The 23,895-nt window shown below is 55.2% G+C and overlaps 1 protein-coding gene across 6 annotated transcripts in view; it reads left to right on the top strand.

Moving 5' to 3' along the window:
* SAMD11 (sterile alpha motif domain containing 11) overlaps positions 1-23,895 on the top strand; it is a 73,407-nt gene that overhangs the window by 45,384 nt on the left and 4,128 nt on the right. For all 6 annotated transcript variants that reach the window (XM_072354020.1, XM_072354021.1, XM_072354024.1 and 3 more), the window contains 7 exons: positions 9,987-10,111; positions 14,959-15,051; positions 17,045-17,209; positions 19,200-19,350; positions 22,345-22,460; positions 22,565-22,643; positions 22,801-23,504. In XM_072354020.1, the coding sequence (XP_072210121.1) occupies positions 9,987-10,111; positions 14,959-15,051; positions 17,045-17,209; positions 19,200-19,350; positions 22,345-22,460; positions 22,565-22,643; positions 22,801-23,504 (1,433 nt within the window). The remainder of the gene's footprint in view (positions 1-9,986; positions 10,112-14,958; positions 15,052-17,044; positions 17,210-19,199; positions 19,351-22,344; positions 22,461-22,564; positions 22,644-22,800; positions 23,505-23,895) is intronic.

The following is a 23,895-nucleotide window of genomic DNA, read 5'->3' on the forward strand; positions in this document are numbered from 1 at the left end:
AATAATTAGCTGGAGCGTGTTCTAGGTGAGCATGCCATGTTGGGGGATTGTGAGCACGGGGTTGCAGCCCATTCCCTGCACTCTGCTCTCCTGCTGGTGGCAGCGAGCTGCAGTGGCTCAGCTGCAGATGGGGAGTGAGGAGTAGATAAAAGGCAGCATGTGTTAGCAGCTTGCAGCCATGCAGCTCTGGATGGGTTGGGAGGAAAGGCAGCGCAGTGATGCAGCTCATCAAGTGACGGAGGGAGAGGAAAGGAGCAGGAGAGAGGAATGGAAAAGCAAAAGGGTCTGAGCTTGTCAAGGCTGCTCCTGACTCAGCACAGGTGCTGCTGCGTGGTGCAGTGCTGTCAGCAGAGCATCCCACCGTGGGCTGATGCAGGACAGCTCTGCACTACCTATTTGTTTAGTTATCTGTTCCTTGATGGCTCTTTGCTGCAAGCTTTTGCCTTCTCATCTGGAAAAGCCAAAGGAGGGACTGAGAGGTCAGGAGAGGCATTTGGCAGCTGGGAGGCAGATGTGACCCACACCGCCCTGCAGCCTTCAGCCTGCTGCTAGTGGAGCTGGCTGTGAGCAGATAAGGCCTGCAGCTTACAGCAGGAGGAGCAGACAGCTCCAGAGGGACAGGGAGCTGCAGTGCTGGCGGTGAGCTGTGCCCCACTGATTGATGTGGGGCAGATGGGGATGGGGAGATAGAGCCCTGTGGCTGCCACTCACACTGCTGGGAAGCTGACTGCGTGCTGCAAAATGGAAAGGATCCCGGGGACAGCCTGATGTGTGCTTTGTAGGTCTGTACAGGGAGGGCTTCTGTGTCACATAGGGCTGAGTTCAGCCCATGGGGTTATTTCTGCCATGGCTTCAGGATGTTGTCTGCCTGCAGGAATGGTTTCATCCGCGTCATAGCAGAGCACATAAAAAGCTCTCACCTTTATGACTGGTAGAGCTCTGCACCAGGACGTGCTTCCTGAAGGCAGAGGTGTTAAGTACAAGGAAGCTCCTGGTGCTGGCAGGGATGGCTGTTCCAGGCATGGGAGTGCAGTGTGTTCATCAAACAGTGCCTGTTTGATCCGGGACAATAAGCTGCCCAAGTAGAGGGATGTGTTCTTTTGTTTCACTGGAAGATGAGAAGTAAAGTAAAGCCACGCCAAATCCGTCTAGCTGATAGATATCAACAGGGGCATTCTGTGTCAGAAAGAAGAGCAGAGAGTTGGGAAGATGCAGCCAAGAAGCTCAGCCTCCACTTGCATAGAAGACCACAGACAGCCTTTGCTTTGCTGGGTTTGAGCCCCACGAAGCATCCATGTGATGACAGAGCGTGTAGACCCTGAGATGCAATGGGAAGAGCTGCTGAGTTGCCATTCCAAGCCTCGTGTCCCACCAGCTACTTTGCAAGGACTTTGCATGACAGCAGGACATGCCTCGGGCTGCTTGGTTTAGCCATCCTCTTTTTGTGAATCTAAAACCCCCCAAGGGATGAGCAGGAGGCAAAGAAAGTCATTCTGTGGCTGGAGGCATTGGTGGAGGTCAGCACTGGGAGCTGCTGGCGGTCTGACTGGGTTCCATGGAGCACATGTGGGTGAGTGAGGGACCCTCAAGACTTCCCCTTTGCTTCTCCCCTCCCTTTGGGTCTGGTCTTACCCTCTGGCATTGCTTGTGATTCTGGGATGGATGAGCAGGGAGGAGAAGATCTGTTTCCATTGGCTTGCTGGAAAGCTGTCTTTCATCTCTCCGAGCAGGCAGCTGAAATGCATTGAGAAAAGGAGCAGAATTTGGGATGTTTAAAAGAGACCTTCCACCCGTTGCACCAGCTGCATGTCAGCGACACGTCCTTTTTATTGGCTGAGCAAAACATGGCTGTTTGTCCATGACTCAGTTATATTGGAACGCAGCGTCCGGATGAGTCCAAGGCTTCAGGGAGTGCTGTGCGTGTCAGCAGGATAAGCCCATTGATTGTGGTGCACATCAGAGCTGCCAAAGAAACTGTAAGGAGGAAAACTGGGACCTCTGGGCTGCCTGGTGCTGCAGGCAGAGGAGCATCGAGCCCTTCCCTGTGTTCATAGGGAGGCAGCAGCTGCTTGGCTGAGGGGTGAGGCTGAGAGTGGCTTGGGACTGGCGAGGAGCTGAGCTTTTGGAAGGGCTTTGGAAAGGGAGAAGGGTGGAGATCTAGAGTGGGAGGCTGATGTGGAGTTGAGCAGGGATGATGGGGGGTGGGTGCTTGTGGTAAATGAGGGCACAGAGCAAAGGGTTCGCGTGGGAGCACAGCAGGGTCCCGGGAAGTGGTGGGTGGGGAAATGAAGAGACGGTGCAGCTCTGGGAGGAGGGAGGGATGCATCACCTGGAGCAGGTGGTGGAGGTTGAAGGCTGAGGTCTGTGTATGGAAAGGAGGGGAAAATAGGGTTGCTGGGGTGTGTAAATGCAGCTGACTCAAAATAGCTGGGAAGTTCACGAGCCTCTCTGCCAGCTGCATTCTGCCTGCTCTGCTTGCAAAACTTCCTTTATTAGCAGCCAAGGTGAGCTGCAGGCTGCGGTCGGGAGGGATCGATCGGGGCGTGATGGATGTTGGGAGCAGAGATGTATGGGTGCCTGTAGTGCTTGTGGCAGGGCCGTGGAGATGGGCTGCTGGGGGAAGGGCTCTGGGCCCATTCTGCTGCCCCACTGCTGCCTGCACCAAAGGTGGGAATCAGGGGGCTTTCAAGGGACGAAGCATGGTGTATTTGGGCATGCAGCTCTAATAACAATTAGCAGACATTAGAAGAGTCTATAACCAACCTGCAGGCTTCTCTGGAGGTGCTCAGTGTGGACGTGTGAGACACACTCAGTGTGCACCGTGGGATGGGTTGGGTTTGGGGATCTCAGAGGTCTTATCCAGCCTTAATGACTCTATGAGATGCTTTGGGTGTGCCTGATAGGTCATCAGACTCAGCAGCCCTATCTGCATCACTGCAACAGGAGGGGAAATCTGAGGCTCATTGTGCCATCCAGGCATCCCCATACTGAGTGCTGTTGTGGCCCATGTCACAGCTGCCCATCAGCATGAGGTGCCCTTAGCAATGAGCTGGGTTTGTGCTTCATCACAGCACTTCATCTTTTCCCCATCTCCAGTCCAGCTTCAGCGTGGTGTCGTTCCATCTCCCATTTTATTTATGGGCTGAACGACGAAGCGGGATTACAATAAAAACATCTTTAAACTTATTTCCAGCTCATTTTGGAGTTGCCAGCCCTACTGATCATTTTTATGAACTGTCATGAACATTAATGAAATTTTATGAGCATTTTGCTCAGGACGTTGCAAGATGATTTTTTCCCCCCCCCCCCAAGATAAGTCTGGAGGGAGAATTAGATCTGTGTGAGCTGGCTTGGAATCTGCAGGTGCCTAAAACTCCCCCCCTTCCCTCTGTTCCCTTGCCTTTCCCTTTCCTCCCCTTCTAGCATCACCGAGCCATAGAAGGGTTGGAGTTGGAAGGGGCCATTAAAGGCTATCAGGTCCAACTCCATGCTTTGAATGGGGACACCCGTGGCCAGTGGGGACATCTTGTCCCTGTCTGATGGGTGGCATCTCTTTGGAAGGAGGAGATGCCAGCAGGGCAGGTCAGGGTTGATGTCTGAGGAGGACAGAAAGTGGCTGGAATGATTTTTTCATCAGTGTTGAAGACTGGAAGCAGTAAAAATGTACCCAAGGGATCCATGGCAAGAGAGGCAGCTGTGCTCTCAGCTTTGCTTGCTGGAAACCCTGCTCGTATTTTGTGCATAGGGTGCAAGATCTGCTGGGGTACAGCATGGCCCTTTGGCTGTGGATGCTCCTGTAAGCTGCAGCAGCACCAAGCTGTATGCGTAGGTAGCACCGTGCCCACCTGGTGCTGCTGCACGGTGCTGTTGGGCACATGGCGAGCTACAAACACTGATCTCCAGCTCAGTGCCAGCTCTGGGACTTTGCAACCTGTGGGGAAAGTGGGAGATGAACTATAGAAGAGGACAGGGAGCTAGAATGCACTTCCCAAGCCTCCCCAGCCCTTTGCTACGCTGCAGTCAGTGCAGTGGTGGGGATGGGAAAAGTGTGCAGGAGCAGCTTCTTTGCCCAGGGCTGATCTTCCTGTGTGATGGCACAGTGCCGCGGGCTGGCAGCAGGTCAGCTGCCTATTGTTTCACAGCTACAAACTCCCTCCACCCCCCCCCCCCTTCCACCCCCACCCACTCCTTGTTGAGTCGCCTGATCGTAGCCTCCAAATCCTTGACCCAAATCCTGCTGCGCCCAGCTTTAGGGCTGATCCTGCTCTGCGCCTGCCGGCTGGGAAGGTGTCCATCAGTGGGATGCTGCCACGCCAGCTGATGAGCAGGGAGGGGGCAGAGCTTTCCCTGAGCTCCCCCAGCCTCCTGCTGACTCAGGAGCCCCAGGCTTTCCCCTGGTGCTGGCACTGACCTTGCCTGGCACCACAAGGCCATGCCAGGGCACCACTGGAGGGGAAAGTGTCCATGCGGTGCTGCTCATCCTGCAATAGCTTTGCTGGGCTGGAAGGTGGGGAGCACCTCCAGTGGTAGGAGGGGCCCTTTTTCTTTGCTGAATAGGGAAGCTGGCATGTTGATAAGGAGCAGCAGAGGATCTGTTGTCTCTTAGGGATCCGCTTTGCTGGATGCACGCAGGGTTTGGAGGTGGAGGGTCTCTATTCTACCTGCTTGCAGGAGATAGATTTTCTCCTAAGGCTGCTGTGTGCCCATTGCTTTGGAAATGGGTGATCAGTTCTGGTTTGGGTGTTATTGCCACCCAGTCCCAGCACTGAGTAGCTGTGCTGTTACATAAGGTTGCTTTTCACCCGCTGTAATGATGCAACAGTATTTATAGACCAATCTGGGTTTTCCTTTTAATGGCTTCCATAAAAAGCTCATTATGCCCCCCCTGCACAGCACTGATTTACATGCGCTCCCCATCCCCACGCTGCGCTCTGACAGCGCTCCATTCCCATCGTGGGGGCACAGCAAGAAGGGGAGAATGACCAAACCACCTCCAGCTCTGGCAGATGCTGTTTGCTTCCTTGGAGCTCCAGCATCACTGGTGCTCCCAGGGGGGACTCAGTGGTACAGGAGGATGGCACAGCACAGAGCCAGGGGACTGCTGAGACGCAGCATGATGGAGGTAGAGCAGGGGAACCCTGTGTGCTGCTCGGCTCTCCTTGCCCCAACCCGTGCTGCCCTGCATCCTTCCTTTTGCATCTTGGATTCTTTATTCTTTATTGGAAGGAGGGGCAGAGGGCTGGGACAGTTTTATGGCAGCGGTATCGATCGGTCAGATTTAATATAATCCCTGCAGTTACCGAGTGCTCGTTAAGGGGATGGAGAGACGGTGAAACATATTTAAAAAGAAATCTTTTTTGCTTTTATTTCCTCCTGGTGCCGCTTCTCAGAGTCTCTGCTCCCTTCCAAACCCGGCATCGCTTTCATGCACCCCGTCCCTTGGAAGACACCCATCCATTTCTCCTGCTTCTCACCACTTGCCCCTGCAGCAGAAGGCCAATCCGATAGCGTGGCTCCCTCCATGCAGTGGCTCCATCCACAGCTCTTTTGCTGTAGCACCTCACTGGCTGATGCCTCCCACTCTCCCCTGCCACCCCACTGTTGGAAAAGGATGGAGATTTAGGCCCAGTTTTGCCCTTTCCCTGCCTTCCCACTCTATGCCATCGCCCTTTGCAGTCGCTCAGAGCAGCACATCCCATCCCCAGACCCTGCGGGCGCCTGGCTGCCTCCGCCCTGGCTGCGAGGACTGCGACACTGATTTATCTTTTGGTTAATTGTCTCCATCCATTAGTCTCCCCATCCTTCTCCTTGTTAAAGATGCAGCCGCCGCTAATCTCCCTAAGTGAAACACATTTAGCAGGCGGCGCTTCCAGCCCGAATCCAGCTCACAAGCAGCCGAGCATCCCCAGGGTGCTGTGGGTACCCCTTGCCCCCTCCCATGCTTAACTTCACAAGCACTGCTGGGCAGAGGGTTCTGGTGCAGATGTTGCTCAAAACAACCAGCCAGCCAACCCTGTTGTTCACTCACAGAAGCTGGTGGCACATCTGGTAGCCGCAGCATCCTCCTGATTCATTGGTACACCCATAGGGATGGCTGTGCGTAGTGAATCTGATAGACCCATCCTTCCCTGTTGGCACTGGGGCTCCGTGGGGAGCACCTCCCCATGCAGGCAGCTGCTCTGACAGCCTCGTGAGTGCCTGTTCCTGGAAGCACTGCAGCTATCGGGTGACTTCTGGTGCCCCATTACTATGCCATTACAGAGCCTCATCAGAGCCACCCGCGCTGGGCAGACAGAGGGCCAGGCATTGCCATTAAGCATAGCACAGCAGCCAGAGCCTTTGCAGAGAGCATTAGTGGCTGTTTCTTTTCCTCCAGAGGTAATTTTTGCAGCCATTAGTTGGCAGCGTGTCTCGGTGCTGCATTTCCTTGCGATGCCCAGCAAGCTGCTGGGCTGCAGGTGGCTCAGGGAGAGCCTTCATCACCGCTTCCCTGCGCTCCTGGAGGGGGGATCTGTTGCTCCCATTCATTAGGATTTGGAAACTGCCCAAGCTTTTATAATAAACCCAACCCCTTCTACTTCTTGGCAGTGAGGCAGAGCCTGGTGGCAGGCCAGGGGTCCCATGGGATGGCAGCTTGCAGCAGCTTGGGGTGTTCATTGCAGTGCTGCCTGTCCCTCAGCTCTTAGCAGGAGGGGCATCCTGGTGAGCACAGCATCCCATTCCTTCCTCAGCCATCAGCACTCGCTTCTTTTTACCCCTTTCCCACCCTCACCCTTCCTTGGCATCCCCTGCTCCGTGCAGCTGCTCAATACAGTGTCACAGAACCGGGAGGATGGGCTCAGATAGGGAACAGCACATCAGCTGTGATTAGAAGTGACAAAAGGAGTTCATCTGGGCTGGGTTCAATGCTCAGATGCGGGGCTGAGTGATGCTCAGCATTGTGAACTCGATGCTGCTCGTGCTAGGAGTGCATTGCAAAGCTCAGTACGCTCAAACAGCAGGAATACCTGCAGACACCCCGTGATCAGAGCTCCCATCAGCCAGAAATGAGGGGTTAGGAGGCTGTCAGCATCACTGAGCCGCATCACAGCGAGCCCAAAGCCTCTCCCTACAGCAATACTCAGTTTCCCACCCAGCAGTCTCTTATGGAGCTGAAGTGCCCAGTCAGTCCTGCTCACAAACACCTGTGTCACCACGGCCCTAAACCATTAATTACCCAAACCCCATGCAAACCCAGTATTGCCATGGCAACCTGCAGCCCCACAGAAGGCTGTTTGTCTCCTCCTTGACCTTTCGGGAGATGTGTATCTTGCTCAAGCCCCCTTCTCTAATCCGGTTTTTAAAATATAATATTATGCTACTGGAAGGGATCAGACCTTTAATCTGATTGTGTGTGCATGTGTGTTTGTGCATGGGTTGGGGGGGGGGGGGGGAGCCTGCATCGGCAGCGGCTGGAGGCGAGACAAAGGAGAGCAGAGCCCTGTGCCCTGCTGGGCTGCAAGTGAGCACCTGGGGGGGGATTACAGCCTTCTGCACATTACAGCCTTCTGCACATTGCAGCCTTCTGCACATTACAGCCTTCTGAACATTGCAGCCTTCTGCACACAGATGGGGAGATTCTCCACCTGACCCTGTGTGGGATTCCTACCTATTTTGGGGGGTTTTATGGCAGGTGGAAATGGTGGTGTAGGGCTGCTGGTGGTAGAGGTGGGTTGGTGTAGGGCAGGATTGAGCTGGAAGGGTGCCCTGCTGGCTGCAGGGGGCAGCTGGAGAACTGAGATTCAGTTCCAAGTTAAACTTCCTCAAGGTTGGATTTTTGTCTGTTGTTACTTGGTTTTGTTGAAGGACGTTGGGGTGAAAGCAGTCAGTTGGGCTTTGCTCATTGGAGCTCCACAAGAGGGTTGCTGGTGCAAATGCTGCAAGGTTTCTATCTTGAGCAGGCAGGGGGTGGCAGAGTGAGCCCCAGCTCCCAACACACACACACGAGTGCTGCAGAGCTGCTCCCAGGGATGGTGCAATGTGCTAAAAGCTGTCTGATCCTACGTGCTCCGCTCTGTGTCCCTTTCCCCTCAATGTCACCTCCGTGTCAGCTTTGTCTTCTGCTGATCCATTGGGCAGAGGTGTATTTTTGCATTGGCCATCAGCTCTGTTTGGGCATGGGTCAGCATTAGGTGTACCTACCAGTGCTGGGGTGTTGATAAATGTAATAGGACACCTCCTAAAAACACAGGTGGCTTTTGGGGATAAAAAGCTGAAGGTTTGATTCAGTTTCCTTCCCTGTAGAAGGCAACTGCATTTCAGTGTAGGCAGAACCCCATTCCTTCTGCATCTCTGTTGGTGTGTTTACCTGTGAGGGATGCAGGATGCTCTGCCATTGCGAAGATGTCACCATCCCATTTCTCTCTCTCTCCCCCCTGTGCTCTTCTCCTCCACCCTTTCCCAAGCTGAGTTGTGCTGATGGCAGCATTTATCCGCATTTGTCCTCTGTCCCTGACATCCAGTTATTGATTGGCGTGATTAAAAAGAACTGATAATCACTTCACATTAATCCCCTAAATTACTTAAGACGCCAAAACATTTGCATAATGCATCTTAAAGGTGGCAGCTAAAAGAGGATAAGACCCAAAAGTGCTTGGCAAAGGAGAAACTGGCTTCCCACTCACCTGTGGGCTCGCTTAAGTCATGAGCCTTCTGCTTGCATAAGGAGGAATCCGTGCGGGTTTAGCAAAGGAAGAAGCATTGGGTGCTCAGCAGCTTTGGGATTTGAGCATCCCTAAGGATGCCAGGGGGGAGCAGCGGGGTGGAGAGCTGCTCCTGTCTGCCTCATCCTGTGAAAATCTGGAGCCAGACGCCCACGGAAAGTACCTCTGTCTAGAAAGACTTTCTGCCCCTAAACTTATCTGATTAGCCGGCAGCTAGACGACAGATTAGCCCCCACTTTGTGCACCGGGGCCGCCTCGCTGCAGATCTGGTGCTGAGAGTGGGGTTGAAAGGAGGAGGGGGGGAAGGGAGGGAAGAAAGGGGATCAGAAGGGGATATTTAAGGGCAGGCGGGAGCTGGGTGAGTGCAGACCATGCACCCTGCTGCTCCCAGGTGAGGCCATCTCCTGCAGCAGGAGCAGTGGCCATGTGCTGCGTGTGGCAGCACCGGGTGGGCGCATTTGGCACGTGAGTAGGGCTGGGGATGGGGGGGGGGCTGCACTGCTCTGTGGGCATCTTCCTGCAGGGAGATGGGTGAGGAGCAGCCCTGCTGTGCACCTGCTGCTTGGGGGGGGTGTGGGAGGGTGAGCTTTGGAGATAAAGCAGAGAGGAAGGGGAGGCTCGCAGCTCTTCCATTCGCATTTACAGAGGAATGTTTTGCAAGAGCTCGGCTGCAGCGAATGTCTTCTGAGTTTGGGTCCTCCTTCTCCATAGGGGGGAAGCCAAAAGTGGTTGGACCCAGGCTGCTACTCAGCATTCTGATGCAAGGAGAAGAGCAGGTAGCGCTCCAAGGGCTCAGTGGGTAGAGCTATGCCATGTGCTCCGAGTGCTGCACATGTGCAGGTCCACGGTGGGCTTCTCTCTGAACAGAAGAGCAGTTTCCAAGCAAACAGCCACGCGTTCCAACAGCTCTGGAATGGAAAATGTTACTTGCTGAGGATAGAAAGGGATGGCAGCTGATAGAAAACTATCAGTTCTCTGCGTTCAAGTTTCCTATGAGTGCTGGGACGAAGCTCCAATTCAGTTTTTCCATCCACGCAGCCCACGCACCTTGTATGTGTTTGGCACAGCTGACAGCTGGCGGCTGCTCAGCCCTTTACGGGAAGCATTTTGCTCTCCCAAACCGGGGGGGAAGGGGGGGATGATCTGGGAATGGGTCCCAAGGAGAACCCCCACCCTGGGTTGGGGTAAACCCGAGCTGCTCGCGCAGGCGTCCGCACATGAAAATCAATTACGTGGCGGCAAATAGGATTTCCTTAACTTAGGTGCTTTTCTGCTCTGTTGCAGCCGTGATAACGACCTCTCCACTATCATCTCCAACCTGCATCAGAGCCGCCAGCTCGTTATGCCAGAGACCCAGAGCCGCTGTGAATTCAAGAGGAACAACGTGGATGTTGGCTTGGGAGCTGCAGGTAAGAGGCCGGAGCAGCTCTTGCTCCTTCAGCCCTGAATTTGCGCATTCCTTGCAGCGCTTCTGTTCTGTTTTCCCTTTGTTGTTGTTGTTGTGAGCTGTGCGGGGTCTCGTGGTGTTTTGGGTGGCGGTGAATGTGGAAGGGATAAGTGCTGCAGTGTTTTCAGATCTCAGCCCCACGTTATCCTCGCGTCCAGCGGTCTGTGTCAAACTACTGCCAGCAAAGTGCAGCATCCCCGGGGTTAGCATCAAGTGAAGCAGAAAGGCCTTGCAGAGAGCGTGGCTTGATCCGTAATTTCATTAATCAGAGGCTTCCCTGGCTCTCCTCCTGCATGAGGCTCCCTCCTGGCTGGGGCTGCATGGGGGGCTGTGCCGTCTGCAGTGCAACCCCCAGCAGCTCCCCCTCCTTGCTGGCACGGCTGAATCTCCTTTTCCCCTTCATTACACAGCTCTGAGAGGCAAACTGGCCGGGGAGATAAGTTGTTCCTTGTGACCTGCCTCGTGTCTGGGTGTCTCGGCTGACCTCGTGCGTTTAAAATGGTCTTTAATGTTGTTTGCTTCACAGGGACACATCTGGCCCTTATCAGAGCTGCTGAAATTCTGAGATCCTTAACCATGCCAGAAATGCAAAGTGCACTTCTCGTTAAGCAGCAGCCAAGATGAGAGGCAGAGGTCCTCGTTTGTACCTGCTGGGATTCTTGTGTGAGCTTCTCCCATTGAGAACAATGCACAACTGAGGCAGTGTGAGCAGCAGCGTGAGCTGGAAGTGATGCTCAAGCCATTGCATGTTTGCATGTAGGGTAGGGTGAGGAGCCCAGTGTGGGTACACCTGGCTCTTGGGCTGAGAGCAGGGGCAGTGCAAATGGATGGAGGTTTGTTTATTGTGGGGCCCGTGGGGGCCAAGAAGAGGATCGAAGTCGGCAGGGTTGGTTGGTTTATGATGAATTCTGTGAGAGCTGCTTGATTTATGGTTGAGAGCATGATTAGAGGCAGCGCTGTAGTTCTGAACAGTGTGGACTGGGAGAGTTATGACTGGGTCTTGAATGCTCTTTGCAATGTAGAAAGGCACTGAAACTGCTGGGAACGAATGGTGTGTCTTAGATCTGGGGTTTGCAGGGTTGAGCCATACAGAGAAGGAATGGAAAAGTATCTCAGAGGGGGGTCTTAATTGAGAGAAGCAACCTGGAATGGGTCCCTTCTGGATGTTCTTTGGTTCTCTCTCTTCTCTCCCTGAGGTTCTCTGTTGTACCTTTCTACTCAGTGATCTGCCAATGGGGTGAAGGAGGAGAAGTTTTAGGAGGGAACAGAAGCAGATTGGCATTTAAATATGGGTATATGGGGGCTTTGAGGGCTGGTGTAGCTGCCTGCCTCCCCTTCCTTGGGGCTGCTTTACATGGCACCAGCCTGGAGCTTTCATCTGCAAGAGAGGGGGGAGAGATGGGGGAAGAGGAAGGGTTGGACCCGGGGATGTTGTGGCTAATGGTTAGAGACAGCATCCCAGCGAGCTGCTGCTTGTGATAATGAGCTGGGATGCAGTCGTGTTTTCATTTAACAAAGCAAAACAACAACAGCCAAGCTGCCTCTATTGAATTGCTGCCTTAAATTGAGCAGAAAATCGTCACCAAATGGGCAGCTGGGAGCTGGATGCCCGGACACCTTGGCTTGCAGGAAGGCCAGCTGCACACCTAAGCAGTTGGAGGGTCTCTGCTGTGCTACTCGTTCAGGTCTGGAGGGTTTTCTGCCCTTTGTGCTTTCTTCAGGTTGCTGTTTATTTCTTCTGAAGCCCAGCAGGAGGCACCCAGCATCCTTTGGAGGTGAAGGTCCTGGGAGATGAAGCCAAAATATGGTCAAAACCCAGCATGGGAGTGCCTGGTGTTCCCTTCTGTTGTGCTCTGTGGGTACAGCTACACCATAGCTTTGGGCAGGGGGCACCTTTATGCAAGGCCACAGCGATGGGCTTCCCCACAGCATCCCAAACAGCTGTATGTAATGAGCGACTTTTCCTCCCTTTCCTTGCAGCTCTGGGAAGAGCGAGATGATCCTGCTTCCAAAAATAACCTCATCTGCTTCCACCTCCTTTCCCAGGTGTCTTACAGGCAGCTGAAAACAAACTGTCAGCACGGTGGCATCTCCCTGGTGCTATGTACGTGCATAGGGATGTGTTGCTTCCTATGCATCGAATCCACTCCCGTGTCCTCCTGTTGGTCCTTCCCAGCCTCCTTTCCATCCCTGGACTCCTCAGCAGAGGGCAGTTGGACGGCTTTCCCCCCTGGCAGCTGAGAGCCCCTTCCTTGGAGCCAATCAATGGAAGCCTTCCCACCCCGGTGGGGCTTGGCAAACATAGGATCAATAAGTTATTAGCACCATTCTGTCAGCTGTAATGTGGAGATTGATCGGGGCCGGGGCTCCTGCACGCTGCCTGGCACTTCCCCAGCCTGATAAAGATGACAGATTAAGGGAATAAGAAAAAGGAATTAAGGAGTCTGGCTGTCAGAGCTGTCACGGGCTGCAGCAGCGCGGGGTTTTGCAGGGGTTGGATGAGAGCAGTTGGACATTTAAATGGTGCTGAGGGTACAGCACTGCAGAGCCAGCAGGTCCCCAGCACGCCCAGACCTCCAGCCCTGCTTCCTTCTATGCATCACTTCCAAAAAGCAACCAGGGGAGAGGGGGGGGATTCACAAGTTTGCAATTGCTAAACAGCCTCTCTGCAGCATATAAAATGAATCCAGATCTCTCTCTTAAGTGCAGTATATCCTCTCCGTGAGTGTTTTCCATACTATGAATATTTACCACCTTTTTATGGCACGGTGCACGCCGTAAAAGGGAATTTTGCAGGGAGCTGGGGGGACGTCAGTGCTCCTTCCCTATTAACCAGCCCCATTCCAGGTGGGTCAGTGGGTGGCTCAACCCTGCTTCAAGGAAGGGAAATACTGGAGTGGGTTTTGGGGCTGGGCATGGGGAGGTGAGAAGGAAAGGGACGCTGCCTGCGTGGTGGGAGGAGAGGCAGATGGCTGATGAGAGCTGAGAAGGGGGATCCGGCCTGGGGATGGATGGAGGATGTGCTGCATGTTTGGAATGCTGCTGCTCTCTGCTTGTGATGGGTCTGTGCCGTGTGACACACGGGGCTGAGAGTGACAGCTTGCAGCTAACTCCAAACAGCAGCCAGCAAATGGACGTGGAGGGAGAACGGAGCGTGGGGAGAACACGGTGCGGTAGTGCAGAGTCAAAACCTGCTGCTGCCATGTCCACAGGGCCGTCCAGCTGACCTGCTGCTGGAGGATGCTGCCTTTGTTTTGCTGCTAAACCCTCCGTTCCCCTTCCCCCGGCCCTGCAATCATTCCCTTTTCCATTCTCCTTGCCCTCTGTTAAAGGACAGCCCGCTCTTCCCATGACCTCGAGCTGCGCTCTGCCTTTGTTCCATTGATCCCTGCTGGCAAGGGCTGGGACCGGCGTGCTGCTCCTCCTGCCTGGCCCCTCATCCCATGGCTGCTGCTGGGGGCAGCCCAGGGCTCTTGTCCTGGTGGGGAAGGGCATCCCTTGTGTCCCTGCAGAGCTGTCAATCACATTGTGCTGAGGGGTTGGAGAGAGCTGAGCCTATGGAGCTGCTGCTAAAGCGTGGTGGTGGGAATTGTCATCTCCTGGGGTTGGGTTTGATGATGGCATTTATTAGGACTCTGCAGCCAGCTCGGTGCTGTCTTTGCTAGCAGGTGGGTGGTGCTGGAAGCCGAGAGATGCCACTTGTAGCTGTGCAGAGCTGGAGATGCTCCTGGGCTGCAGCTCGGTGCTCAGTGCCAGGGGAAGTGCATCCCCAGAGCAGCACCTGGGCCCACCCAGGGGCTCTGAGCACGAAGGACACTCGGCTTGGCTCACAATGTCACCTGGAATGTGCTTGCTCACAAACAGCACCGTGGGGCTGTGTAACCTTCCCTAACGAGCGCAGGCTGCAAACTGCAGCAGCGTTGCTTGCAGGTGCTCTGTGTGCTGGCTCAGATGCTGCTTGTTTGTGAGCTCTGCTCATGAAGATGCTGCATCTTTAACAAGCCCTTGATAGATGAGGATTTGATGCTCGCAGTGACAAACAGCCTCTTCCTTCCTGCCCATATGCAACATCATGCTTTCAGTTTCCCCGGCGTTATTATGGGAGGTTATCGATTGGGAATGCGTTTGGGGGATGCTGTAATTGTGCAGTGGGTATTTGCTTGGTGGGGCTGCGCTAATGCAAAGGGCTCGAGCGTTTCCGAAGGGAAAGATTGCAGAGGACCTTGAGGTTTTGAAGAGGAGAGAGAGGGAGGGAGGAGGGGGAAGAGAGAGAGAGAGAGAGAGAGGAAAGAGAAGAGAGAGAGGCACGGTGGTGGGAAGACTCGCGGAGCTGTTGTGCTTTTGGCGTGTTGGTTTTGGGGTTGTTCTTTTTTTCTTTCCCCTCCCCGGTGGCTTTTTGCATCGGGGCATGAAAGGAGTGGAAGCACCGGGGGGACAAAAGGCAGCAGAACAAACGATGAAACTCAGTAAGGAAACGAGGCGGGTTGGGGGGGGATTTATGGCTGGAGAGCGTGGCATTGATCAGAGCGCCAGCAGTCATTACGCGCTTTGGGGCTGCGTGATTAGGAAAGCAGAGCACGGCTCTCGGGGATGATGATGATTTCTCTTACTTTCGGGGTTGTTGGCTTTGGGTTTCGTGCCGGTTTATTCTTGTTTTTTTCCCCTTTGCCTGTAGTACGTCTGAGCGTGCGTTGGTGTGTCTGAGAGCAGCAGAGCCCCCCTCATCCACCCCCCCCCCACCCCCAACCTCCCCTCCCCGGCTGTTTCTGTATGGGGCAGCCTCTGACACCCAGCTCTCATCTCTCCTAGATGACATTTTAGGCAAGAGAAGAGTATGCTCTCCCAACAGCAGCAGTGAGTGCCCGTTAGAGAGCAAGAAAGCCCGAAGTGAGTCCCCAAAGGGTAAGTGCCACCTCCCCCCATCCCCCCCCCCCTTCTCGTCCTCCTCCCCTTTCTTCTCCTTTCTTAATTGAGACTGGGGGGGGGGGAGGTGCTTTTTATCTCATTGGGGGGGAATTGCCTCTTAATTAGGATGATGGTTTTGCGGTCTGCAGAGCAAGATGCAGCTTTGCGGTGGGTTCGAGGGCTGTGTGCTCTCGAGGCGGAATGCCTCGATGATGTGTTTAATATAAAAGATACGGCTGGGCTTATCGTGCTGGCATCTGCTCCCTTCAAGGCAGCGAGGAGGATGGGGCTGCCTGGCTGTGCTCGCCTGGCAGCGTTCCTGCAGGCATGTGATCTGCAGAAGGTTTCTCTTTTTACCGGGGATTTAAAGACCCGATTTGTTCCACGGCTCCTTCCTGCAAAGGCCATTTGAAAACTTTCTTTACAGCCAGCAGAGCAACGGAGCCTGCAGCTGATGAGTTTGTCTCTGGGCTGCTTAAAGGAGGGCTTGCAGGCCGCTGTTGTGTCTAATTAGCTGTCAGTGATGCCCACCCCCGGCTGCAGGAAGGAATGAGAGCTGTCAGGGTTGGATCTTCTGGGGGTATGAGGGTCCTGCAGGCTGAAGGCAAGAGCTTACGTGGTGGTGTGTGTGTGTATATATGGGTGTGTTGTGGGTGATGGTGCCTGGCTTGATGGGATGTCCCTGTCTGCTGGCAATTCCCTGTGCCTGCATGATGGGATGCTGGGTGCTCACGTCACTTCTTGCAGCGTGTCCTATATCTCCTGTTTCACGTGGCCACCTCCTGTGTGCCCTCCGTTGCAACTGGGAGCAGCTCAGCTTTGCAAAGGTCTCAGGATCCAAATGCTCTGGGTGATTCAAGTAGGGATTCCCCAGCTCATTCTGAGAGGGGTTCCCAGGAAGCCTGGCATAAAAGCAAACTTTCCACTCCCACTTGTTTGCTCAGAAAGCCTTCCCTGCCCTTTGCAAGACAGGGTGGAAAATCTGAGCTGAGCTGTCTGGCAGCCCCCACGTTCCCTGCTTTGTGCTGTGCTCGAGCACAGGGGGCTCCCCAGCAACACTCAGCACCTGGCAGGTGTGTTCTGAGCCTCAGAATGGAAGGGGAAGGGAAGGGATGGAGTGCTTCATGCTTTCTGGGCCTATATTTGCCCCCTCCCTGCCATGTAAAGGGGCTGAAGGTGGCTTATGAGTCCTGTGCCACGGACCCCATGAGCTGCTGATGTGGGATTTGGGATCCCAACTTGTTGGAAGAAGGAAGGTGACCCCATGGGACCCCATGTCATAGCGAAGAGACAGAGCCAGCGGGCCAGTCCCTCCCCGACCCAGGGAAAAGCACGTGTAGGGCTGGGAGTGCTCCCACCAGGGCAGCAGCCCTCCCTCCATCACCCCTCCGTCCCCCTGGGATGCTCAGGAGGAGCCCTGGCAGTGCAGCAGTAGCTGTCAAGCAGAGCAGAACGTTCTGGCGTCTCATATGGAAATGTGAGCGTGTAGGGCTGGCAGGGCACGGGGGGGAGGGGTGACAAGCACCCAAGCTGTGAAGGGAAGGCATCAGGCAGCGTGCCTGCCTGGCACTGAGGGCACAGTGTGGGGCTGGGGGCACGCTGTAGGGGGTCCCGTGGTTCCCCTGCTTGCACCCCCTGCCCACCTTGGTGCTGGGGAGTTCCTGCATCACAGGAAGGGTTTGCCCCCGGGGGAGATGTGAGCTAAAACCACCACAGAGGGGAGAAGGGTAATCACTGCGCATTGCTTACAGTAAACATGGAGCTTCTGTGGTTTCATCTCCCCGTTGCCAGCCTGGGTGTGATTATGTTGGCCTCGGGGTGTAGGGCTGCATGCATGGACCCACAGCAGTGCGCTCCTGCACTGCCTGGCTGTCCTCATTGCCTGCCATGGAGAGCAGGGCTGGCAAAGGGAGAAAGGTGCATTGACAGCTTGGCGCATTGGGGTTCTGAGAGAGAGATTGTCCCAACACCAAACCTATTTATCCTTCAGAAAACTCCCACACACCTCTGCTGGAGGACTCGGTGACTCAGATGACCCCAGAGGAGCATTACAGGCGCATGATGTCTGCTCTGAACGAGCACGGCACGTTTGAGGAGCAGCAGCAGCAGCGGCTCTACCAGCTGGCCAACAGCATGGCGGTGCCCAGCCATGGAGGTAGGCCTTGGGTTAGGAGCATTGGTGCTCAGGTTGGGTCGGTTGGGATGTTCCCAGTCGGTTGTGGTGCTGTGGGGTGCCTTGTGTTGATGGGCTTTGGGATGTGGTGTCTATTAGCAGCGGCAGTGTGAGGTTTGTGCATTCAAACACAGCAAAAATGGGCATGGGTGACCTTTTGCATCCATGAGAATTAGGTGTCCTGTGGCTTTAGAAGCAGTTTAATGTCACTGCTGGGTTTGCCATCAGGTGGGGACAGAGCTGCCTGAATGCAGTGTGGCTGCACGATGCTGTGCCGTGCCAACAGGGGGCACCAAGCAGATGGAGGTTGCACCCTGGGGGGGGCTCAGCATCCCCATGCAGGCTGCAGGGAGGATGGATGGGACCCAGCTGCCTGGCAGTGCAGGAGAGGCAGAAGGTTGACAGCATTGCTCCAACCTGGGAGCATAGAGCAGGAGCACTGCTTGACGAGTGGTGCTGTGCAGAACCCACAGCCAGGTCTATGGGGAAGGAGCACGAGCAGCACCTGCAAAGCATCCATCCATCCATCCTGCAGGAGCTGGAGGAGAATCTCCAGTCTGGGAGCTCAAATCCCCAGGGCTCCTTGTTAGGTTAATGAAGAGGCTGTCTTCTTTTCCACTCTGTTTGATTTGATTGGCTTCTCTAGGGGCAAGAAGGCGATTCCTGTTGCTGGAGAGTCAGAATTGGCTCATCAGTGTTCCCACACCATGGCAGAGCTGTGGAGCTCCATGGGGCGGAACCCCCCCAGTGCCACCCCCCCCCTTCCCCTCCACCTAAGGACCAAAGGAGCTCATTACCTTAAAAGCCCAATGTATATATATATATATACATGTAATGATTGTGATCCAGTTTTCTCCTTGGCGGAAGGGTCACCCTGAGCGTTGGGGGAGCAGAGACAGAACTCAGTGCATTTTGGAATGGGCTCCACACCGCAGGGCCGACGCTGGGCTATCAATTATTACTGCCCTTACAAAGCACAGTTTATCCACTGGCTCACACGGAGGCACCGATACCATTAATAATTGAAAGAAAAAAACGTTAATAATTTAGAAATCTCACTTTTTTTTTCCCCTTTAATTGCTCCCCCCCCCCCTTCCATCACCTCCTCTTTTCCCTCCAGCCCGCCTGGAACCTCCACCGGCGGCGTCCAGCTGTCCATCAATCTGATTTCCCAACTGTCAGAGTGCAGGATTGTAAATAGCAGAGCTTAAAGGGGGGGTGGGTTGCGATGGGGGGGGGGTTTAAGGAGATGAAGGGGGGGTGGGGGGTTGTTGCGGTCGCTGGGGATCGATGAGGCTGCTGCAAACTGGCTGCACGCCAGGCGGCTGAATTACCGCCGCGAGGGGTGACCTGGGTCCTGCAGGTAATTAATTAATGAGCGTGGAAGGAGCGCTGCTTTACCCGGCTCGGTGCGCTTTGGGCTTTTAATGCGGTGTTGGGGGGGGGGAAGGTTTGAGCTGTGAGAAAGCAGGGTTGGAGGATGGGGGGGGTTTTGTCTGGGGGTTCCTGCTGCCTTTCCCTATCCTGGAGCGGTGTTGGGCACGCTGCAACCTGCTGGACCAGCATCCTGCTGACAGGCTGGGTGTGGGCCTTGGGGAGGCCCCCCCTTTCCTCCTCCCCTTTCTCTGCTAGGGAAGGCAATTAAGCCCCCCCCCTTTCCCCTCTATTTCCCCCCCCCCCTTCTCTTGGAGTTGCACAATTTCCTTCGCTGCCAAACTCCTGCGGAGGTGGAGGCCGAGTGAGCACGATGGAGGGGGGGGGGGAGAAGAGATGGAGGGGGGGCGGCTGTCGCCTGAGGGCCGCGGGGATGGGAGTAGGGGGGGAATGGGGATGGGGGAGCAGGAGGAGCGCTGTCGCCCGCAGGGAGCCGGCAGCAGCACAGGGGGAACCAGAGCAGGGGGGGGAGGCGATACTGAAGACCCCGGGGTTGTTGGGGACCTGGGCTCTCATTGCTTCCCCCCCCCCTCCCCAGATCTCCTCCGGGCTCGGCAGGAGGTGGCGGCGGCGGCGGCTGCGCGGAACCCGGCAGCGATGGAAGCTCACATCCCCACGGCTGGTAATTCATCCTCGCAGCGCAGGAAGCAGGGCCTCCCCCAGCACCGGGACAGCCACTTCCCCGACAGGTAACACACTGCTATGGGGCTGGGATTGGGGGGGAAGGGGGGGCTGCAGCTCGTACAGGTGTGATGTTGGGGTGTTGAGGAAGCAATATGCCCACCCTGGGGATGTTGGCACCCTCAGACCAGCTTGCACACAAGCAAAACAAGTTGTGTCAATGGGAATGAAGCAGGGAAGCGAAGGAAGCATGGGCTTATCAGCAGCTCCAGGCCTGAGACATCACCCTGTCCATGCATCCTGCTCCATGTGCAGCCCCTTCAGGTGCCTGAGCACCCCATGGTGCTAAGCAGGAAGGCATGGCTAAGTGTGGGTTAACTCCTGCTGTGGGTTAACTCTTACCATGGTTATCCCTGCAGCTGCCAGCACCGGGCTGTTCACTTGGCTGCCGTGCTCTCTGTCCCAGGGTGCAGCAAAGCAGCCTTTGTGCACCTTCATGGCAAAGGGAAACAGCAAAGGTTGAGGTGGTGATGGAGGCAGAGGGCTCACATCTGTACACAGACACGCAGATGGATGGATGGCAACTCCATTCCCAGGAGCAGAAGCAGCGTGGTGGGCACAGGGCTGGGCATCCAGGTGGGCTGCTCAGAGATGGAACTCCTGCATCCAGCAGGCAGGTTGTAAGGGAGGGAGGATGGATGGGGTTGGAGATGATATAAAAAGATTTGGAAGAGGGAATAGAGCTGGGAGGTGCCGTGATGATGGCTGCAGCCTGCTGCCAGCACAGCCAGCCAGCCCCGAGCTGCGTGCCGCCTGCCTCTTACCTCGGGTTTCAAGTGTCTCTTCCTATCAAAAGCAGAGCAGAAGGGAGCAGAGCTCTCATGCCTTCTTATTCCCCCCTTCTTCCAGCCGTTCTAAATATATTTCCACGCCTTGCCGCTTCCAATCTGCCTTCCCCGACCTGCTCCCATCTCTCCCATCACAGCCTTTGGAACGGCGCTGCGAGGATGCGATGGGGTTAAAGCGAGGAGGCTCCGATTTAACAGTATAATGTGTAACCCCATAATGACTTTAAATATTGATTATTTGAAGGCCATTAGCGCTTATTGTTAAAGAAAAGTCGATACTTTTTAAGCCTTGCGAACCATTTGTCTCCTGTTAAAGGACATATCAAATTTAGCAGCATGCAGTGCAAATCCCCTAATACTCTGCTTGGGAGGCTCCAGCTGGCATGGCAGGGGGGAAATAGGGCTGGGGGCAATGTGCAGGAACACTGCCACGGTAACAGAATTGCTCTCTGCAAAGAAAGGACGAGGCTTATCGGATGTGATGGCCGAAGGCTGCGTTGGTGTTCTGGGAGGGCAGCTCAGCCCGTCCTCTGGGAGGCAGAAGAAGAGGAGGAAGGAAAGTCATGAGGCTGAAGGCTGAGATTTGCCTAAAGGGAGGGTGTGAGGCTTTGGGTTTTGGTCTGAGACTGCCTTCCCCGCATCCCATTGGGGTCCCTGCTGGTGTTGGCCATGTGCATGGTCCCTCCTTCCCAGTGGGAGCATCACTTCCCAGCCCTGAGCATCCCAGCAGGGCCAGGGGGTGGCACAGCTCCTCTGGGGGCAGAAGGGCTGAGCAAGAGTGGGCATGGATTCCTTTGGGATCACGGTGTGCAACCTTAGGGCGCAAAGGCCACCCTGTGGTTAACGCTCTGCTTGCCACCAATGGAAGAGCCATCCGTTTTGCCCATGCCCAGCCCTGGTCCCCAGCACTGAGCACACTGCCCTTGAACAGGCTGACTCTTCTCAGCTAAAATGTGGGTCTTCAAGCATCTCTATGGGCAGCCCTACTCTCCCCGCATTGAATCCCCTTCTCGGTGCCCACGGAAACAGGGGTGCATCCAGCACTCTCCTGGCCGGGGAACAGTTAAAAGCAACTCCTCTGTTCCCTAAATTGCTTCTTATGAAACGAACAGCACGTCTGCCAGCCTCGTCTCCCCATGATTACAGCTAATTACGATCGAACGGACACCTCCTAGCCCCCGTCATGCCGCTTTAATTGTCCGTTATTCATCTACAGGCTGTCCGGGGTGGCAAAGCACTTGGCAGCCCAGCGACCGAGGCCTCGGCTAATTGTGAGGCCTCGGGGATTAGGGCAGGTGATTACACACTTCATGGTGTAATTACATAAGCATCGCTTGGCTGCTGCCCCGGCTCGGAGCCGAAGGTCACGGCGCTGCGTTACCTGAGATTAATTGGAGCTGCCACCGAAGTGCGAGGTGCTGGCGGAGCGGTTATACGATTAGCATTAACATTTCAGCAGCGACGGATCGATCCGTGGCTCTCCTCCAGACACAGCGAGCTGTGCAATTAGTTTAGAGGAGAGCTAGGGGAGAGGAAGGAGGAGGGAAGGAAGGCCGGAGGGGTGGAATTTCAGCAGGCAGCATCCTTCTCTTGCAGCGGCCATTGGGAATCTGCAGTGCTGTGCGGAGCCATCTATCCGTGCACCCCTGGTGACAACCCATCCCTACCTCGGATCCCATCCCCGCTCCTCCCTGCTGCCTTCCAGTCTCTCCCGAAGCAGATTTTTATAGGGAGATGCTGTAAAATGAAAACAAACGGCACAGCACTTGGCTCTGCCTCTGGATGCCCCGGTGAAGGTAATAATGTTGTAAGTGGCCATCAAAAGGAATTAAGAGACGTGCAGCCGGAAAGCAGAAATTTGCTTGCAGGCTCCCAGGGCAGATTTGACTAATGGAAGAGACCTTGGCTCCTATTCCCTTCCTGCTTATTCTTCTATTTTTTCTTTGCAAGCAAGCTTTACCTGTTGTGCTTCCATGCATTGTCCCCTTCCCACCCTTCAGGCCTCCTGCAGCTCAGCAGCCCCAGCAGAGCCCTCCCAGCTCACAAAGCATTTCTTAGCACAGACTCCTCTTGCACCCCTCAAGTTCTACATACAGGCACCAGACATCTTTTTATCTCAGCCCCAGTGCAGAGAAGGGATGCTCTGTCTAAGCCAGCACCCTCCTATTGCTGCTTCCAAGTGTTCAACGTGGATTTCTTATCTGTTTCCTGCAGGGAGATCTCCCACCCACCGCCTCTGCTCTCGCCCCAGAACGCGCCCCATATTGCCCTGGGGCCCCACTTGCGACCTCCTTTCCTTGGGGTGCCTTCAGCCCTGTGCCAGACACCAGGTGAGCCCGGCCCTTCCCTCCTCAGCCCTCTGCAGAGCTGGCCCTGGGTGAGCCAGGATTGAATGCAGAGATGAATAACCCCGTGTTCTCTTCCCTGTCCCCAGGTTACGGGTTCCTACAGCCGGCACAAGCGGAGATGTTTGCACGGCAGCAAGAGATGCTACGAAAGCAAAACCTAGCAAGGTGAGGAGTATGGAGGGGCTGATGCTGAGGACAAGCCTTCCGTTGCCTGCGGGGGCTGCACTTGAAGAGCCCCCAGGCTCCATTTCAGTGAGGCTGTGGTTAGCGAGCTTCCTTTAGAGCCCCCTACACACCTTCCCCCTCCTCTCTGTGACTGCAGGTTGGAGATGTCAGCTGAGATCATCCGCCAGAAGGAGCTGGAGAACCTTCACAGGCAACGACTGCTGGCGGGCGACCCGCTGAGCCTTCACCCCGGCTTACCCCCAGACCACCCTGCCCTGCGCAACGTGCACGACATCCCCGAGGGTCACCCGCTGCGGGACGAGCTGTCCCGGCGTAACGCCATGCTGGTGCTACGGCACAACAACGCTCCCCTGCTGTCCCTCAACCCCAGCGTCCCCAGCAGCTCCACGCCGCCCAAGGAACAGCCGCGACGCGGCAGCAGGAAGGCGACCCATCACCGCAATGAGCCACAGGGACCCAGTGAGGCCAAAGAGCCGGCGGAGCCACGGGCACGGGATGGAGCACCGGACTGTAATGATGAGGAGATGAAGGACTCGGAGAGCGATGCCGACGTCAGCGATGAGAAACCAGAGAGCTTGAAGGCTGAGAGCAGCGGCTCGACCACGGAGCTGAAGGAGTGCAAAGAGACGGGCAAAGGGTGCGAGGGGGGCAAGGAGTTGGGCGAAGGGACCGGCAGCCAGAACGCGGCCTGCAGCTCTTCCAGTGCTGAGTCCCCCAGCCACCTGCTTGGTGCTGGCATCAACAAGAGCGAGGTGAAATACCTGCCTCCCACCTCCATCCCGCCGCCTCAGCCGCTGCCCTTTGGCTTCCCCTACACCATGAGCCCCTATTTCCATGCAGGTGGGTTTTGGGGGTGCAGCAGCATGTTAAAGGGGCTGGGTGTTGGGTCTCCACCCATGGACGTGTTAAAAACCATGGAGATGCAGCCCTAAGGGACGTGGTGGGGTGGGTCATTGGTTGGATGTGATGATCTGATGGTCTTTTCCAACCATAATGATTGATTCTATGAGTAAACATGGTGATGGTGGGTCAGCATCTTTAGAGGTCTTCTCCAGCCTTAAGGATTAAGGTTCTGTGTGTGGGCAGGGGGTGATCATAGAGCCTTAAGTGGTCTTTTTTCCAGCCTTAATGATCGTATGGTTCATCTCCGTGCTTGCGGGAAGCAAACACCTTTTAATGAGCTTAAAGGGAAGACAAGGATGGTAATAAGTGCCAGCAGGGACAAAGTTGA

Source organism: Excalfactoria chinensis, chromosome 20, assembly GCF_039878825.1.
Source record: "Excalfactoria chinensis isolate bCotChi1 chromosome 20, bCotChi1.hap2, whole genome shotgun sequence".
Classification (NCBI taxonomy): Eukaryota; Metazoa; Chordata; class Aves; order Galliformes; family Phasianidae; genus Excalfactoria; species Excalfactoria chinensis.